Here is a 20,055-nt window from a genome sequence, read left to right on the forward strand (position 1 = left end):
TTCCAGCTCTTTTCCCAGCCAATGGAACCCTACTTGCCATGTCAATGTGCCATTAACTCAAAGTGCTACTGCCGGAAGCCAGATTTGTCATTGCAAAAACAGCTACCATTCAGGATAAAGCCTGGATAAAGTGATGAACTTGGTTTGTATTGCCAAGACCTGGCTGGATAAAATGGACTCTTACAAATACATATAGGCCCCGGTCACACGGGAGGTTTTGGGCTGGAAGAGGGACGGATCGGGGGTGCAGCAAATGGGCGCAAGCACACCGCAACATCTGGGAATTGGCGTGCACCCGTCCCTGATCCATCCCTTCCGGCCTAAAACCCGCTGCAAAAAAACCCCAAGTAAAAGGTAGCCCCAACCTGGAACGGCGCAGCAAGTGCAGCCATGAGATCGCCGGCGCGCCCGTCTGCAGGAGCAATCAAGGCTCCCAGCCGAACTGCGCACACGCACACATGTGCAGTTCGGCTGCCTCGCTCTCCCTGCAGTGGCTTCCCCCAGGCATCTGATCGTGCCGGGGAGCAACTGCGTGGTGGCTCAGGGGATCTATCTGATCCCGCTGCCGCGTGTCTCTTTTGGTACAGCTTAAAAAGCCGCACTTTCGGCCGTTCTTTTCCCCCCCGTGTGGCAGGGGCCATAGTAGAGTTTTTGCTGTAGCATCAACAAAGATTTGATGTCCAAGGAGACAGTTTCACTGTATTTCTTTTGGAACAGCATCTCCGTCTCCAAGTGACCTGCCCATCTGAGCCCAATTTTTGAGTGTTTGTATTTTGTGGAAGGTAACTAGGGTAGATTAGAGATTCTGTTGCTGTATTACCGATCCCCCAAACAAACTCCCTACCTGAGCTTGGTATGGAAGAACTTCTGGTGATCAACAATACCAATGCTGAAGTTGTTTTAACTGCCATGGCTCAAGATTCTACTGCTGCCATAGCAATAAGCAACCAGAAAACTCACAATTCCAAACTCAGAATTCAGATTACCCCACTCAGCAGATGGATGGGGAAAATATTAGCAATGCCCATAGCATGATCAGATCACTATCTGATGCATTTAGGCTGTCAGTGACTCTGAGTCTATGCAGGGATGGGTGAGTGGTTTGGTTGCCTCTAAAGTCTGACAGTTTCCAGAAGGTTCCAGAAGAGTCTCTGGCTGACATGTCTAAAGACATTGTGTTGGTACCATGGCCAATCTCTAGAATAAAGAGACGGCATGGCTAGTAAATGTGATCCTCTCCTATTGCTTAGGTCAAGATTGGTTCTCCAGAACTTATCAAGAATCAGGGGTGAGGAAGGAGCTGGGACTATAATACCCATGGAGAAAAACTTGGGATGAATTCAACTAAGCAACCACTACAGCACATTCAAAGACCTTATAGCAAAGAGAAGTTAACCTCTCTGCTGTCATTCCTTGCCCAGCACTTTCCAATGGAGGTTTTCCACCTGAAGAAGAGGCTCTTGAATTCTCACCACCCACAATTCTCAGTTGCCCACCATGACTGAGAAGTGTTTAATGAATAAAAAATAATCTGCTGGACTCCAGGCTCAACACAAGGGTCACTTTCAGTTGCTGCATCCTGAGGGTGCTGACTGGGGGGTTGGACTGGAGTGGCTCCCTCTGCATGCCAGTTTGGTCCAGGAGGCAGTAAAAACCTGGGAGGTCCCAGCCACCTTGAAAGAGATAGTTGTGAGAAGACTCCTAATGAAACCTTAACAATGTTTTTAATTATCTGGTGATCACTAATAGCTTAGCAGGCCCAGGCTAGTCATTTTGGGGTAATGCGGATTATCTAGAGCCATTTCAAACCAGGTTTCTAGCCCTGTTTCGGGACTGAAACTGCCTTAATAATCTTGATGAAAGATCTATGCAGGAGACGGAGGATGGCCTTCCCTATTGATTCTTCTGGACCCTTCAGTCATTTTCAGTACCACAGACCATGGTGCTTTATAGTTTAATAAAGTTGGGGTAAATACTGTGTTCTCTGTGCGCATCAAGAGATGCAGTGCCCTTGATGCAGCCAGAACAACAGCTGAGGCACAGGGCAGGGGAGGAGGGAAGGATACTTTTCCTACCACTCTGTCAGTCACAGCTCACTGGCCAGTCACCATAAGAACTGAAATGCAGCACAGTGAATGTAGTTGGAGTAGGGGAGGAAAGGGAAAGGAGTGAAAAGTCTCTCCCTTTCCCTTTCATCTCTGCTCAAAACAAATGAGCAAAAGTCATTCATGCATTTGTTGTAATTTGCCTGTTTTCATCTGCAGGACTATAATTAACAGGAGGATGACATCCATCTCTGTTTCTTCTTTTCACCTAATACAGGTGAGGCAGCAGAGGATCTGAATAGGTGGCGGCAGAGGATCTAGAGTCGGTACTGGGATGGGCAGGGGTTAAACTAAAATGGTGGGGGGGTGGAAAGCGCTGCCAAGTCACAGGTGACTTTATGGCGACCCCGTGGGGTTTGCAAGGCAAGAGACATATTCAGAGGGTGGTTTGCCATTGCCTGCCTCTGCCTCACAACCCTGGTATTGCTTGGAGGTCTCCCATCCAAATGCTAGTCAAAGCTGACCCTGTTTAGCTTCCCAGATTGACAAGCTCAGGCTGGCCTGGGCTATCCAAGTCAGTATATTATAATTTTTTTAAAAGCTGAATTATAACTTCAGCTCCAGTACATGTGGAAGAAGTTTGAAAAAAGAGATCAAAAATCCAATTTGCAGCACTATCAGGAATAAACACTTCCCCTGCACACTTCCCCTGTGAATCATGACCTTGAGCACAGAATTCAGATTTCCCTCTTCCCCAGACGTCCCGTTTTTTAAACTAGCCTATGTCTCTGCCTGGAACAAGCTGTAGGCACTCTGGTGGCAGCTGTCGCTCTGCTGTCCCCAGGAATGGCTGACACAGGCACTCCAGGATCCTAGAGACCACTCTCAATTAGGCAAAGCAATGAGTAGAACTCACCAAGCACAATGCAAGCTACAGTGAGAAGATGAATAATTATTATATTCATTCACTAAAGGCCTCAAAATTGCACAAATCAAAAGGAACATCAGAAATTCAGTAAGATAACACTGCAACAACAACAAAAAAGACTACTTAGTCATCACCCTTTCATAATCTGTGTGCTTGTTTCTCTATTGGGCTCACATCTGTCTAGACTGATTAACCCTAAAAAACTTAAAGAGATTCTGCTGAAATCCCCCTTCCCTTAACTACATTTTATCCCAAGTATTAAACTGCAGTTACTGAAGAAGTTAGCAGTCTTCCCTCTCTTAAATTTCACTAGATTTTTTTCACAGAGATAACAGCATGCTACAAGGACAGAGGAGTAAGGAGGTAACCACAAAAGATCACTAAGGTCCCAGTCACATGGGCCGGGAAATGCGGGGGGGGGGAGCGTGGCTGTTTGCCCCGGAGCAAAATAACGTGCAGCCGCCCGATCACACGTCCCGTCGAGGTCCCGTGGTTAGGGCGGGAGGTGCTGATTACACGGCTCTCCTGCAGCATGGCAAAGAAGTGGTGGGGCGCGATCACACCAGCAATCGCTAGGCGCCGCTTCCATGACAATCGGGAATTTTTTTTTTCACCAGAAGGTGAGAACGCGCATGATCGTTTGTGCGCATTCTGTGCAGACTGAAAAAAAAGTAACTGGTTTGCGACGGGACTAGGACGGGACGCGATCAGACGCCCACCCTTGCCGCGTGTCTTCCGGAAACGAATACCTCGTAGGTACTAGTTTTTTTAATCCGCATCTTCAGCGGGAAGCCACGGGTTAGCCACAGGAGCACTACATTTCCCAGATGTTGTGGTGTGATCGCGCCTGGAAAATCCACCTATCATTCATCTCTTTAGCGCTGCAAATGCTGTGTGTGAACGGGGCCTAAATTCATTAATTTAGGGTATTATGTGTCGCCAGAGTCTTGACCGAAGAGGTTTAAATGTAAAATAATGCCGTATAAACGCTATAAATTTTCAACATTTTAAAAATCAAACAGGCAAGGGGGCATAGAAACAGCACAGAACAACTGCTGATAATCCTAAAAAACATCCATAAAACAGACCTCAAACCAAAAGCAAACTGTAAAACAGCTAAAAATATAAAAACCCTTAGAGCCAGTGTGGTATAGTGGTTAACAGTGGTGGACTCTAACGTGAAGAACCAGGTTAATCCACCACTCCGGAAACGAATACCTCGTAGGTACTAGTTTTTTTAATCCGCATCTTCAGCGGGAAGCCACGGGTTAGCCACAGGAGCACTACATTTCCCAGATGTTGTGGTGTGATCGCGCCTGGAAAATCCACCTATCATTCATCTCTTTAGCGCTGCAAATGCTGTGTGTGAACGGGGCCTAAATTCATTAATTTAGGGTATTATGTGTCGCCAGAGTCTTGACCGAAGAGGTTTAAATGTAAAATAATGCCGTATAAACGCTATAAATTTTCAACATTTTAAAAATCAAACAGGCAAGGGGGCATAGAAACAGCACAGAACAACTGCTGATAATCCTAAAAAACATCCATAAAACAGACCTCAAACCAAAAGCAAACTGTAAAACAGCTAAAAATATAAAAACCCTTAGAGCCAGTGTGGTATAGTGGTTAACAGTGGTGGACTCTAACGTGAAGAACCAGGTTAATCCACCACTCCTCCTCTTGAAGCCTGCTGGGTAACCTTGGGCCAGTCACAGTTCTCTCAGAACTCTCTCAGCCCCACCTACCTCACAAGGAGCCTGTTGTGGAGAAAGGAAGGGAATTGTAAGCTGCCTTGAGACTCCTTAGGGTAGAGTAAAGCAGGGTATAAAAAAACAACTCTTCTTAGTTAAAAGCCTGGGTAGATATAAATGTTTGGCCTGACACCTAGAGGACAGCATGGAAGGCATCTTGTAAGCCTCAAGAGGAGGGTTTAGGGTTGCCTGGCATGAGTCTAGATCGAACTGGGACATGGTCAACAATGACATGACATCACTTCCGCACAAAACCTGGAACTGACATCACACCCCTCTAGAAATCACTGGACACTCTATGGTAAAGCTATAAAGTTAGTTACCAATGATTCCTAGAGAGATATGAGGACATCAGAGTGTCAGCCCAACAGCATTTTTGTTGTTTATTTTTCTCTTGCTTCTGCTTTATGTGGAGGGGTAAAATGAGAGCTGAGGGTGGGGATTCCCTCACTCCTGGTGGGAAGATGTCAGCCCTAAGGGCATTCCAGAGACAAGATGCTATGATTGAAAATGCCTTGTCTCTTGTTGACACCCATCTTACCTGTGAAGTTGGGGGCACACAGACCAGGGCTTGGGAGGCAGATCTTAACTGTCCGGGTATCTGACAGTAATGGGGCAGTAATGTCAGTCACTAAAACACCAAAACCAGGCCACCCCCAGACAAGGCTGGAATCAGGGCCGGCTCACCCGCTAGGCAAACTAGCGGCTCCCCACCACTAGCGGCTCCCCAAACCGGCTCCCCACCACCAAAAGCCCTGTATCTCCCTGACTGCTGCCGCCTCTTTCTCACCGAGTCCAGCAAGCGCTGCTTGCCGGACTCGGGGAGAAAGAGGCGGTGGGGGTGGTGAGGGAGATGCAGGGCTTTTGGCGGGGCTGGGTGCAGTTTGGCGCCTTAGAACCAGTCAATCAGTGCCAAAGGGTGCCAAACTGCACCCACCCGCGCCCCGCCAAAAGCCAGGGGACCGGTGGAGAGCCTTCGAGGTTTCCGAGCAGTGTCTCCTTTAGTCCCTTCTTCCCCCCCAGCGCCCTCCTCTGAAGAAAGCGCTGGGCTTTCTCCAGAATGCTCAGATACTCCCTGCCTCCTGGCTCCATGGAGCCAGCCCGAGGTCTCCGAGCGGAGTCCGCTGCCCCTTCCCGTCCAGTTACTTCCTCCAAAGACATCCAGGCTCCTTTGGAAAGGCAGGCATGTGCTCCCACGGGGGGGGGGGCAGGGGGGCAAAACATTCTCCCTCCTCCGGGGTGGTGGCCTTGGACTCGTAGGGGCAAATTCCACCTCTCGCACGAGAGGTCATTCTGGCTCCCCCAGCTCTCGTTAGGGGCTCTTTAAAAAGTTATGGCCGCTGCTGTTCTCGGCGGCAGCTGCGACACCCACAGGGGCGGACGGGGTGAAATGTTCCCTTGCCTCCCTGAGTCCCGGGGTGGTGGCCTTGGAGTCATAGGGGCAAATTCCACCTCTCGCGCGAGAGGTCATTTTGGCTCCCCCAGCTGTCCTTAGGGCTCTTTAAAAGGTTATGGCCGCCGCCACTTTCGGCCGCAGCTGCAACCACCGTGGGGGGTGGGGGGGACTGCTGAGCTGCCCTCCCCGCCTTTTTCAGGCCCCGCGCAAAGCTGCTGGAGCCTCTCCCCAAGATACTAACCAAGTTTGAAGAACATTGGACCAGGGGGTCCAATTCTACGGGCCCCCAAACAGGTTGCCCCTATCCCTTCCATTGTTCTCTATGGTGGGAAAAAAGTAACTTTTTCCCACCATAGAGAACAATGGAGGGGATGGGGGCAACCTGTTTGGGTGCCCGTAGAATTGAACCCCCTGGTTCAATGTTCCTGAAACATGGCGGGGGTATATTGGGGAGAGGCTCCAGCAGCTCCAGAGATCTTTTTCGGCAGTGTTTGAATCCACCCCTTAGGACTGGCAAATGATGAGGCACCCCCTGCAGTTGACTGGCAGTGGATTAGGATTGGAACGGGCTTCTTCTCCCACGGCATCAGTAACCTGCGGAACTCACCATCACTGGATGCAGTGGTGGCCACTAGATTAGGTCAGGTTACAGACATTCAGCAAGCCCAACAGTGTGCACGCTCTCTCCGCATCAATGCAAAAAATGGACACAGTTTCTGTGCACGGTTGCCAGCTCCAGGTTGGGAAATACCTGGAATTCAGGAGCATCCACTACCTCCCGAGGTAGTCTGATCCACTCTGTGTGTGTGTGTGTGTGTGTGTATCGTGCGCGCTCAGCAGCTGGACTTCCTTCTCTCCAGGCCCTACCTGGAGGTTGGCAACCCCATAATTGGTGGGCGCGCAAGGGGGCAGGTGCCAGAAGGTGGTCTCGCCTAGAGTACAAAAAACCCTGGAGCCGGCCCTGGCTGGAATCTCTAGCATGGGAACTCTAAATGAGCCAACTCGTGAGGGGGGAGAAATTCCACAAATGGCCAGATAAGGGCTGAATCTGCTCTTGTAGCTACCAGTCCAAGACTAGAGGTCAACCCAGAGATTCTTCCTTCAGCAACCAGAATTAGCAGAGGTTCAGCTGGTAGGAACCCAGGGAAGGGCTTTTTTTGCCTGCTACCCCAAACGTTGGAACTCCCTGCCTCAGATGTTTAGAAAGGGAGTTTCCCTGAAGGCCGCCTAGATGGGTTTGATGACCTGTCTTTTCCAGGGGTTCTTTGAGTTAGGTTGTTAAGAAATGGTGTAATCGGGGAGGGGTGCAACTGAGAAACATATTTATTCTATTGTATTGGTTTTGACTGTATTGTAACAGAACTTTATTGTATTTTCCTGTTTTTATCAACATTTACTGTATTTTATTGTGCTATAAACTGCCTTGGTGACTTTTTTCAGTTGAAAGGCAATCTATAAACAAAACTAAACAGGAGGCCGATAACTTTGAGAGCAATCAAGTGCCAATTAAAGGAAAAGGAGAGAGGGGAAATTATCTGTGAGTGCTTACAGAATCCTGGAGAGGGAAATTTTTCGAGTACTGGGATTTCCAAATTGTTCCTCCTCCTCCTGTTTTCTTGCAGTATTCACTTCTCATTTATAAAATAATGCCACTGATTTCTCCTACCAGATTCCAAAGTATCATGCAGTCATACTGGGGGGTGGGGGGTGGGGGTGGGGGAAATCAGAGCCACTGACTCCTTTCCTTTGCTTCTGTACACTGATCATCTCTTTTGCACAGCTTAAGTATATACATATGCTATTGCCCAGTATAAGCAGCATATACACAACCTACATGCATATACCTTGCACACTTGTAGGCTCTGTGCAAAAGCTGTTCAACATATAGAGGTTTGATTCAGGTAGGTAGCCATGTTGGTATGAAGCAGCAGAACAAAGTTTGAGTCCCGTCACACCCTTAAGACCAACACATGTTTATTCAAGGTATAAGCTTTCAAGTGTAAGCACAATTATTCAGATACAGGATGTATAGCGCTTCTTGGTGAGAATATGTATGTATGGACTGAATGAGTTTAGTATCTGTAATGAGATAAGAAAGCAATATCCCTATTGAGTCCTGGGGGTGTGTGTTTGTTCTGAGTGTTGTAATAACTTGTAATTGAGCAGTTTCCCTGTCCATTCTGTTCCTGAAGTTCCTTTGCAATAAAACAGAGGTCATCCATTGAATGTCCTGGAAGGTTGAAGTGTTCTCCTACAGGTTTCTCAGTCTTGTGATTCCTGATGTCAGATTTCTGTCCATTTATCCTTTGGTGTAGGGTTTGTCCTGTTTGCCGTATGTAGAGAACCGAAAGGCACTGTTGGCATTTAATGGTGTATATACAATGTTTGAAGATGAGCAAGTGAATGAGCCCGAGATGGCATAGTTGATGTTGTTAGGGTCCAGTGATTATGTTGTTTGGGTGTATGTGGCAGCAAAGTTGGCATTTGGGTTTATTGCAAGTTCTGGTACCAGTGTCCATATTCAAAGCAGATGTTGCATTATTGTGGGTGAGGAGTTGTTTAAGAGTGGGGGGCCAATTCTGTGCAAGAAAAGGTTTACGTCCCTGTATAGAAATATTGATTTCTACAAGTCTCATGCCTTCTCCTGTGATGACATTCTATGTCTCTGTTTCCTGTGCAGGCCAAATGGTCCAGGGCAGACCAGATGGCCTGAACAACCTCAATAGCCATGCCATATAACCACACATTCTTTCACACCTCTAAGTGGAAGAGCTAGACTTCAAGGCACCTGCTTTAAGGCTACATGGGCCATGTCACATACATCATGGAGAAGCTGGAAGTTGGGTCACCTGACTGCAGGAGGTGTCCTAAAACTTCTAGCCTATCCCCACAGGTAGCCATGACAACCAGCAATTGGGCACACCCATGCCCACTCGCAATTGGCTAATAGCCACATCTAATTTGTGACTGGAATTGGGGTATAATTGTTTGATCCCAATGAGAGAGGCTCGCTTGCTCTCTGCTCCTGTTCTCTCTGCTTGTTTTATGGCACCTAGAAATGCTGTCTCGTGAGAGACAAAGAACTTCTTGGTGAATTGGAACACATGGATGAGCAAAGATGGATTTTTCCTTCAAAATCCCCTGGACTGTTTAGATGTTCCTGAACTTGGTAAATATGTATCTTTTACTGTATAATTAAGGCAAATCACCTTAGGCTTGTTATTTTGGTAAACTCTGGTAGTCTGTGTTAAGCTCTGTACTGAATAAAAAATTAGTCTTGTTCATAAATAGTCTCTGATGTTGTACCTGAGTTCCAAGTCTAAATCTGGTGGCTAACCCTGACCACATGCTACCTTGGTAAGATTGTGCATCTCTGAGGGAGTTGCTAATGTGTTCTGTCCCAGGTGCCAACTAAGGGTTTGGAATCTCTCCCTTAGGAAAGGCAGGGACTAGTGAAAAGAGGTTCTGGTGGCACATTGTTCTGAAACATGAGAGGGTATAGCCTACCTATGGGTTTGTTGTTTTGTTCTTGTTCAGTTGCACAGTCGAGTCCGACTCTTTGCGACCCCATGGACCAGATCACGCCAGGCCTTCCTGTCTTCCGCCGTCCTCTGAAGTTCGCTTAATTTCATGTTCATTGCATCTATGACACTGTCTAACCATCTCATCCTTTGCTGTCCCCCTCTTCTTTTGGCATTGCCCTTCTTTGGTGTTGGAATGTATACTGACCTTTTCCAATCCTGTGGCCACTGTTGCGTTTTCCAAATTTGCTGGCAAATTGAGTGCAGCACTTTAACAGCATCATCTTTTAAGACTTTGAATAGCTCAGCTGGGATACCATCACCTCCACTAGCTTTGTTGTTAGTAATGCTTTCTAAGGCCCATTTAACTTCACATTCCAGGATGTCTGGCTCGAGGTCAGTGATTATACTGTCGTGGTTGTCAAGGACATAGAGGTCTTTCTTGTAGGTAAATCTTTCCTTTTCGCCTTTGCCTTTCGCTTTCCTTCTTTCCTCTGCTATTTGTAAAGCCTCATCAGAAAGCCACTTTGCTTTCTTGCATTTCTTTTTCTTTGGGATGGTGGTGATTGCTGCCTCCTGTACAATGTCACGAACCTCCGTCCATAGTTTTTCAGGCACTCTATCAAATCTAGACCCTTGAATCTATTCTTCACCTCTACTGTATATTCATCAGGGATGCGATCTAGGTCAAACCTGAATGGCCTAGTGGTTTTCCCAATTTTCTTCAGTTTAAGTCTGAATTTTGCAATGAGTAGCTCATGATCTGAGCCACAGTCAGCTCCAGGTCTTGTTTTTACTGACTGGATAGAGCTTCTCCATCTTTGACTGTAAATTATATAGTCAATCTTATTTCGGTGTTGCCCATCTGGTGATGTCCATGTGTAGAGTCGCCTCTTGGGTTGTTGGAAAAGGGTGTTCACTATGACCAGTGTGTTCTCTTGACAAAACTCTGTTAACCTTTGCCCTGCTTCATTTTGCTTTCCAAGGCCAAACTTGTCTGTTATTCTGGTTACCTTTTGACTTCCTACTTTAGCATTCCAGTCCCCTATGATGATGAGGACATCATTTTTTGGTGTTAGTTCTATGAGGTGTTGTAGGTCTTCATAGAACTGGTCCACTTCAGCCTCTTCTGCATCAGTGGTTGGGGCACAGACTTGGATTACTGTGATGTTGAATGGTTTGTTGTTTAATGTACTGTAAAAGTACAGGGTTCCCTCCCATTCCTGGCCTGGCCTGGGTGGGCAAACCCTGTAAACCCTTGTGAAAGAGAACTGGCCTTATCAAGTTTCTTATCTCATTATATATGCTAAAATCATTCAGTCCTTACATATATATTCTCACCAAGAAGCACTATAGATCCTTTGTAATTTTGTGTATTTCTATTATGGAATAGTATATTGGAATAGTGATTGTATTATTATACAATGATTATTGAAATGCATTTCTCTGACATAAAATTGCACCCAGTCTCTAAGAAAAGGACTCTGCTAGTTAACTCCATGTTTGAGAGGAGAAGAATGGAATGTAACAACAGAGTCTCAGCTTACTAAGTATGTACTATAATTTGGAAAGGTAGATTTAAATGTATTTTGCGGGTCAGGGGAAAGGAAAATAACACAGCCAATCGCCCCACTTCAAAGAAAAAGATGTTGCAGGGTTGTCTCCATGCTTGAGAGGAGACCAATAGAGCCTAATAGCTGACTCTCACCATTCTACAATTAAGGATACATCAATCTCTACTGCTGTCATATTTTTACCTTGACTATGTTTTCCCCCCTTAGTTGAACCCAAACAGATGATAGCCATATACTAAGCGTAATATTCTTTTAATCTGATAAAACCATCTGCATTATTTTGCATGCTAATTCACTGCCCACCCTCTATATGTATGACTGTTATTTCTAGTTCCATTTCATTGTGTCTGAAGAAATGTGTGTGCATAAGAAAGCTCATGCCTTGAATAAAACTCTGTTGGTCTTACAGGTGTCACTGAACTCAAACTTTGTTCTATCTAAAGAATAGTTTATATATGTGGCCAATGAGATGACACCTCATTGCCACTTTTTCAGTGACGCATGAGCCATGGAGGATATTCCTACAGAATTCTGCAGACTAGTTTTAGTGACATGTACCCAGCCAACTGCAGATTTAAGGAAGTAGGACCTTCCCACTTCCTCCACCTGTAGGAACTAAATAAGCCACCCACCCACACACCAATTTTACTCCTGAAGGTTCAGCAGACCCTTGAGAACAGTACACAGGTAAAGTAGGCGTCTCTAGTGGGAGGGGAGAATCATTGGAAATCAGTGTCTGCTGACACCATATGAAAGATCTGTAGGGCGCAAGCAATTTAAGCAAGGTTTAGGTCAGACAATCAGTAAAATGTTACATTCCAAGAAATAAGAACTGAGCTCCTCCTACCGGTATTAATTTTAATCTGCATGTGACATTTAAGGGAACAATCCCTTAAATCAGCAGCACTTTTGACATGTGCAGAGTGTGGCATCCCAAGCTTGCAAAGAAAAAGAGCAAGCACTTTTCTTGAGCCTGTTAAAATTTGGGATCAGCTGGGAGGGCAATCTGGATTTCAATGCTAATTGCACACATTCTGATTTATCATAGAAGATTCAACTCCTGGCATTTTGCATTTGCTCCAAAATGCTGGCATAGCTGGAAGTGTGTGTGGGGGGGAGATGCTGTAACAATCTCATTGTTTAGTGTCTGACAGCCTGACTAGCTAAACATCTGTTTGAAATATTAATAACTGTCAGATGGGAACAGCTCAGGGGCTCTGTACGGTTTCACACCATCTGTTTGTAGAATAAACACACTTACACACACACACACACACACACACACTTCAAAACATTTTGTCTGAGTTCTGTATTCCTGGTCTGCTGCTGCTTACATACGCAGGCTGATGGGAGGTAGGCCTCCATGGGCTAGGAGCAAGTCCCTGGAGAAGACACTAACCTGGAGGATAATTTGCATGTTATGAGGCAGACCTGGTTGCCACTTGGTGGCTATATGTTGCCTGATAAGTCCCTTTAAATGTTCAAAACAAGTAGGATATGTGTGACAGGTAGATGCAGGCAATCACAGCTCTGTAACACACATTCAGTATATGTTCCTGCATATTTACACACACAAAATCATAATTGTGTTTACTAGAAGACAGGTTGTGAAGAACCTACAAACACTGGAAAAAAGGGGGGGGAGGGGAAAACTCAACCCACTGCGAACCAGAAGGGTTAAGCTGACCATGTAAATTATAAAAGTACAAAATTTATTAGGGTGTGCACATATTAAAATATATTTGGGTTAAAAATTTTTTCAAGTATCAGACTAATAAAAGCATATCAAATATTAATACACATGATGGGTCAACACTTTCCAACTGAAGACCAAACACGTTTTGACCTCACAGGGCCTTCCTCAGTGGTCACTATTACAACATAGTATAGACACACATTCAAACATATGTATACAAGATCTTTAGTACACTTATATAAAGACCAGATGTTTTATCCTTATATGTTTGTAATTGTGTTACTGGTATTAATGATGGGCCATAGGTATAGCCATATCCATTCCAATTATTCTGGTAAATGAGATTTCATAAGTCTGAATGTGTACAGAATCCTTACCTTGATGGAGTGACACACATTCAGATTTATGAAATCTCATTTACCAGAATAATTGGAATGGATATGGCTATACCTATGGCCCATCATTAATACCAGTAACACAATTACAAACATATAAGGATAAAACATCTGGTCTTTATATAAGTGTACTAAAGATCTTGTATACATATGTTTGAATGTGTGGCTATACTATGTTGTAATAGTGACCACTGAGGAAGGCCCTGTGAGGCCAAAACGCATTTGGTCTTCAGTTGGAAAGTGTAGAACCTACAAACACATCAGCCACGTAAAGTGCAAACTGAAACCATGCAAGAAGTAGCAAGAATGAATAATGAAGGAGCCTCAAAGCGGCCTACAATTGACTTCCCTTCCTCTCCTCACAACTGGCACCTTGTGAGTTAGGTAGGGCTGAGAGTTCTGAAAAAACTGTAACCGGCCCAAAGTCACCTAGCAGGCTTCATGTGGAGGAGAAGTGGGGAATCAAACCCAGTTCTTAATCACAACACTACATTGGCTCTACAGCCAAATAAACTGGCAGGAAAGGGCATTTAAAAAAAATAAAAATAAATCCTTTTGGTACATAAGAACATAAATACAACCTGTTGTGTCAGATCAGTTGTCCATCTAGCCCAACATATTGTTTCATACAGTGGAAGCTACATAGTCTTCTTCTTGTTCTCCTCCTCCCCCTCTTCCATTTTTGTGAGTATTTGGTATGTGTGTGTTTGTGTGCTTGCGAGCCTGGAAATCACGGTGACTTCTGGTGACCTCTGGTGGGGCTAGGGCATTTCAGAGCGATAGCTTGATAACTTGCCTCTGTGTCCCGGCCCCGGTATTCCTTGGAGATCACCCTTTCAAGTACTTGCCAGGGTCAGCCCTGCTTTGCTCCTGAGATCTGAGGAGTTTGGGCTTGTCTGGGCTATCCAGGGTCAGGGCATAATTGCCCTGTTCTAAATTTATCCTCCGGTAAATCTGTCTCCCTCCTGTAGAAATACAGACTTTAACTGACTCTTGCTTCTCTTTTTCTGTATCAGTTTCATCAGTTTGTGCTAAAGCCAACAGATGTCATGATCCCATGAGGTATTGTAGAGACACAGGGAGGAGAGTCTACTCACCAAGCTTCACTGTGTAATAGTACAGGTTTGCAACACTCTTTGTCTGAATGAATTATTCCTGCTCAGGTAAGACTGCTTGCACCCGTCTGGCCACCACAGATTATAACAAAGGGTTCAAGGGTCAGAGATCCAGCACACAGTTGCATGAAGCTTTCCATATGATTTTCCTGGCTCCAGTCTTGCCATGTCCAGCAAGAGTCCCACACTCCCCTACTTTTTCCTTCCTCCCAGTAGTTGTTCTTGATCCTTCTTCACCTGCCAACTATTACTGTGCTTAAAATGACATCTCATCTCATGCAGTGATTCACATCTATCCGCTGATAGATCTCAAGCTCATTCGCTACTGCTATAGTCAACTTATAACTACTGTTATGTCTCATTGTTGCTGTCATGACTTTGACAGCTGAGCATTTGGCTATCAGCACATGCTGGACTAACCATCAATAAGCTCAAATAGCAAAAGGCATTCCAGATGTTCTAGGAAAATAGTGAAGGACAAAAATACACACGAGTGACCTGCATGCCCCCTCTCCCTGTATGGCCGGCATCTTATCCAAAATGGGATCTTATATGCAACCAGTGACAATATATTCTGAACACACTGTAATTAGAATCCCAATTAATTGGCTTACAGTTGTTCTTAAAGCCTCTCTTAAAATTATGTAAATCCAGATTTGGAAACAAACAACCAGATATACATTATCTCATTGAGGATGCCTCAAGCTCACCAGCAGACTGAAGTTTACAGATTTTTCTGACATTCCTTTCTGGACTGCCTGAACATTGTACCATATATTCTGGGGAGGAAATGTACATTATAAAGCATGTTGAACTACTCATTTTTAAAGGGGGTGAAGATATGTGGAACTTCCACTTACCAGAACCTTCAGCACTGTGGTTCCCATGGTGACATTTTCAAACAGGCTGATATTGTACAGAACTTGGCTGAAAATGGGACGGTTGTCATTCTCATTGATGAGGTTAATTTTCACCCGTGCAAAGCCAACATGGTCTGGCACACTCTCATTTGCAAACAGCTGAGTGGAGACAAGAGGAAAATGATGAGCATGAAACTTCATTTGTGCACCATTTTTTAACAAGAGAAAAGCTATAAATGCCCCTTGATTTCCTTTGATGGTCTGTTGCAACCGTAATAAGCTTTTGGCTGGCAGTCTGTGCTCTCAGCCCTGAACCAATACACTACAGAAAATATAATGATGGTGAAGTTTCCCTCAGCCAAAAGCTGTTATCGTTTACTAAACCACTATGCTCTTTTCTAGATCACAGTTCCTAGATTTTAAGCAATATTCTCCTTTAATCTGGGCAACCAAGAAATTAAATGCCAGTCTTCAAACTACAAGAGTAATATGAATCCTACTCGTGCCACATCATCTGGAAATCCAAACAGTGGAAACCAGAAGACACCCAGAAGATTACCATGAGAATTTTCTCAGGAATTTTGACACACTCATCTGTTTTCAGTCCTTACTGGGGCTACTGGGCACATTTTGTTCTATCCATAGAAGATGGATTCAGGTGGGTAGCCTTGTTGGCCTGAAGCAACAGAACAAAAATTGAGTCCAGTGGCACCTTTAAGACCAACAAAGTTTAATTCTGGGTATAAGGTCCTGTGCATGCACAGTTCTTTATATATCTGTAGCTTATATCTAGAATTAAACTTTGTTGTTCTTAAAGGTGCCCCTGGACTGAAACTTTGTTCCACAGGAGATGGCTAGGGTTCTAGTCATGTACAGCCCTACATAATTTGAAGCATGCAATTTTAGAACAAGTATATCTCACAGAGTCACAATAAGTATATAATACCAGATGTGGAAAGGTAAATGGCACATTTATGAATATGCATCAATTATTAAAAAATTAGCAGCCCTTGGAATATTATTTCCCTAAGTCCAGAATAAGTCATTCTCCTTTGTCTTAAGGTATCCATCAAGAATATAATGATGTTCAGTATCATAATTGTGACCCACAAAATATATTAATGCACCAGGGATCACAACACAAGGGTTTGTCACTGTTTTATCCTGTAAACTGCTAAAGCTGGACAAGATTTAACCCAAGGATTTACATTTCTATTTTATGCCTTATATTGCTCTAGGAAGGCAGGGTTTTATTTATGCTTCCTTGCTGGTGTATAAAGGCCCCAGTGTCAAGACTAATAGCAACAGAGGCTGCTGGCATGATGTTTACAGAGCTGCTTTGACTTCCTACAAATTTACAGCTCACCCAGACACTGGGATAAAGCTCAAGCAGGCAGCTGGAAAGAGCTCCACTGCTTGATAGGTGCATTTAAACCAAAGTTTTATGGAACATAAAACTTTTATAGCTCCAAAGCATAAAAAGGGAGGAGGGATGTTCTATTTAAGCTTCTGCAGCTGGGGCCCTAAATTTTGGAAGATAAGGCTCACAACAGATCTCTTTTCATATTCTTCTCTCTTTTTTGCTAAATTTAAATGCAGGGAGACCAGACAAGACTGAGGTAAACAGCAAATGCTACAAAAGTCCCTCCTCACAGATCGACTGCTTTCACCCCCTGCTCTGTACACGTTTGCTGAGCCAATGTTTTGCTCCCACACCCTGATAGGCCAATCTGTGTTCCTGTTATCCAGCAGTGAGGCCATTATGAAATAAATGGTAAAACTTTGCAATCAATACCAGATTTTTATGCAGTCCCCCCAAAGGTGTTAAGCATGCCTCTTAAACACATGGGGCACAGAATTGTGTGTCCTCAGAGTTTCTCCTCCTTGCATTTCAAAACGTCCTTGGCCTGGAGCTGCTTTTTACCCTCATTCCAAGAGATCTGAAACTGTACTTATGTCTAATGAAGTATAAGCAGCTACATTCATTTTAATTAAAACTAGCCTATTGTTCACTTGATTTCCAGCAAGACTAAAGATCCAGAAGGCCTTGTGTCAGAGGGGCTCCTTTTCACCATGCCCCCACTATGACCTCTGCCAAATCCCTCCTGTTAAAGAAAATAATAATTTAATGGGTATTATCCCAAGTCAAATGAGAAATTCATGATCAAACTGGGACATCCCCCTACATCCAAAAGAGAAAAGATTTTGTGAGCCTTCCCTTCTCCATCGCTGATCCCACAGGAACAACAGTTTGATGGCACTTTAAAAACTAGCAGATTTATTAAAGCACAAGCTTTTATGGGACAATGTCCTCTTCATCACAGTTTGGGCCAGTAAGAGTTGCTGTGCTGTATCCTCTAGTCACAATGCCTCCCTGCCACATGGCAGAAAGAGGAGGAGAAGAAAGAACAGGGACAAGAAAAAAGAAGCAGAAAAACCGTAGGGGGGAAAATTATGGATCTGAGGCCCCGGGCACACGGGCCAGATATCGTCGGGGGGGGGGGGGGAGACATGGCTAATTGCCCCGGCACAGTTTGATCCATGATTATGCAATCAGACGCACCGGCGGCACAGCACGGGTCCTTCCCTCGGCACCAGAGGGTAAACGAGTAACCGGAGGGGAATGCTGTGCGCCAGCACGATCACACCACGGGCGTCTGGAGGCAGCCCGTGGAAAACGTTTACTAGTACCTTGGAGGTACTAGTTTTTTAAGGCGCATTGTCGGTGGTATGCCACGGGTGCGCTCCACTTCCCAGATGTTGGGGTGCGATCGCGCCCGAATAATCCGCCCACCTTCCGTGCCTCTCCCGCGGCAACTTTGCCATGTGACCGGGGCCTGAGTAATGCTTCCTTCCTCTCACTTGCAAGCAGTGTTCCCTCTAAGCTGAGTTAGTGTGAGCTGGCTCACAGTTTTTATCTTAGCTCAGGAAGGACTGCTCCAGAGCAAACTAATTTATGCAGTAGCCAAATTGCTTGCTTGCAACTTTAATGCCAGTAGCTCACAAAATAGAATTCTTGCTCACAAGACTCCACAGCTTAGAGGGAACATTGCTTGCAAGTTGATGTATCCCCCACTCTCTATGGCTACCTACAAATTCCAGTTATTGAAAACTTTACAGAGCCTTTTATCCTCTTGTTTGAATTAGGACTTTGTGCACACCTGAAATTTTGCCCAATGTTTCTGCTCTACCAAAAGAGAATCACATCACTGCAGTGTAGTTTATTGTTACAGCCAGAAGGCTTGCACAACAAACATCAATACAAAAATACATTAGTTAACATAAAAAATAAAGTGTGATTTGTTACTTTCAGCCATATTATTTTAACTTCCACCTATCACCAGAGGCTAGAGAGAACTTGCTACAGTAAAGTAAGAATCTATAAAATTCTATCTACAGCCCACCTCTGGTTGAAAATGAAGACAGATTCCTGTTTTTAATGGGAATGCTCTTGCAGACCATTCCCATGATGATCATAAAAGTGTAGAAGATGTTATACCCAAGTCAGATGGCAACTATCCTGGGGTATATTCAGTGGAAGGTCCAATATATGCCGAAGTTCCATACAGCTGTGCCCCATTAAGCATCTGCCTGTTTGGGCATAGCTGTCACATGACCTAAAACCACTACTGCTTGGCCTATGGCACAGGGACCATAAAATCTGTGAAGGTATGCAAGTTGCATTTTAAATACTTCATATGAAGTGGCACACCTGGAGAGGAACCAAACATGACAGCTACATCTTAAACAGATGGGGAAGGAGATTCTGTAAAGGAACAAAGGAAAAACACTTAGAAACGGGTGGAATACTTATTTGCTGTTAAAGGGAGGGACAGATGGAAGGATGTCTAAACTAGTCCAGTAAAATGAGGGCACATATATGGCTGTATTTATAGAAAGAAAATTTCATACACACTTTTAACTCTGAATAGGTATCTTCAGCTGGGCCAGACTATGGCTTATAATGTGAGTTGGCTAGCTATTATTCTCTCAGCTGCCCACCCCAAAATATAGGATTAATAATATTGGCTTACATTTGAGGGCTGTTTAAGGATTGCTGAGGATTATGAATGTGATGGTTTTTGAACACAAAATTTTACCATGCACACAAAACTACAGGAGGATATCATTTGCAGATTTGGAGAAAAGTGTCATCAGTATGCTGCCAATGTTGAGCTCCACTACTTCTCATCAACTCTTTTGAGCTTGATGTCATTCTGAACATGTATCTGGAGTTGGTAACGGCTGGGCAAGGGCTAGTAAACTGAAGACGTCAAAACAAGATTGAGAAGGTTTGGCTCTACAGATGGATGTCCAAGTGTTATCCATGCCCTTTTACCAACTTCATGTAGTACATCAGCTGCAGCCTTTCTGAGAAAAATTTGGTCCAGCTAGAATTATGCATAATAACTTCTTAGTTGGGTTATTTCAACATGCTATACGTGGGCCTGCTTAAAATCTTCATCTAGTTCAAAACACTGCTGTGAGGCTGCTAAACAGTACCCACAGGAAGGAACATATCTTGCCCGTAATTATGGTTGTGTTTTTAGGAACAAATTAAAGTGTTGGCTTTCACTCATAAGGCCCCATTTGGGCTGGGATGGCTAGACCACTTGCTCCTATATACTTTTGCATGATAATTATTTCTTTGCCTGCTCTTTCTGAGGTATGGTGCATGGTTAACTGAAGAGTTTGTCCTTTGCTGGAGACTCTGAACCAATAACCTAGTGGTAATCACACAGTCAGACTGATCCCCATCTTGTAGCACTTGATG

The 20,055-nt window shown here is 44.5% G+C and overlaps 1 protein-coding gene across 1 annotated transcript in view; it reads right to left on the reverse strand.

Moving 5' to 3' along the window:
• CDH23 (cadherin-related 23) overlaps positions 1-20,055 on the reverse strand; it is a 797,360-nt gene that overhangs the window by 339,899 nt on the left and 437,406 nt on the right. Inside the window, exon 12 of the mRNA XM_015422891.1 lies at positions 15,282-15,440. Within this exon, the coding sequence (XP_015278377.1) occupies positions 15,282-15,440 (159 nt within the window). The remainder of the gene's footprint in view (positions 1-15,281; positions 15,441-20,055) is intronic.

The sequence above is a fragment of the Gekko japonicus genome, unplaced genomic scaffold (genome assembly GCF_001447785.1).
Source record: "Gekko japonicus isolate JY-2015 unplaced genomic scaffold, Gekko_japonicus_V1.1 scaffold49, whole genome shotgun sequence".
Classification (NCBI taxonomy): Eukaryota; Metazoa; Chordata; class Lepidosauria; order Squamata; family Gekkonidae; genus Gekko; species Gekko japonicus.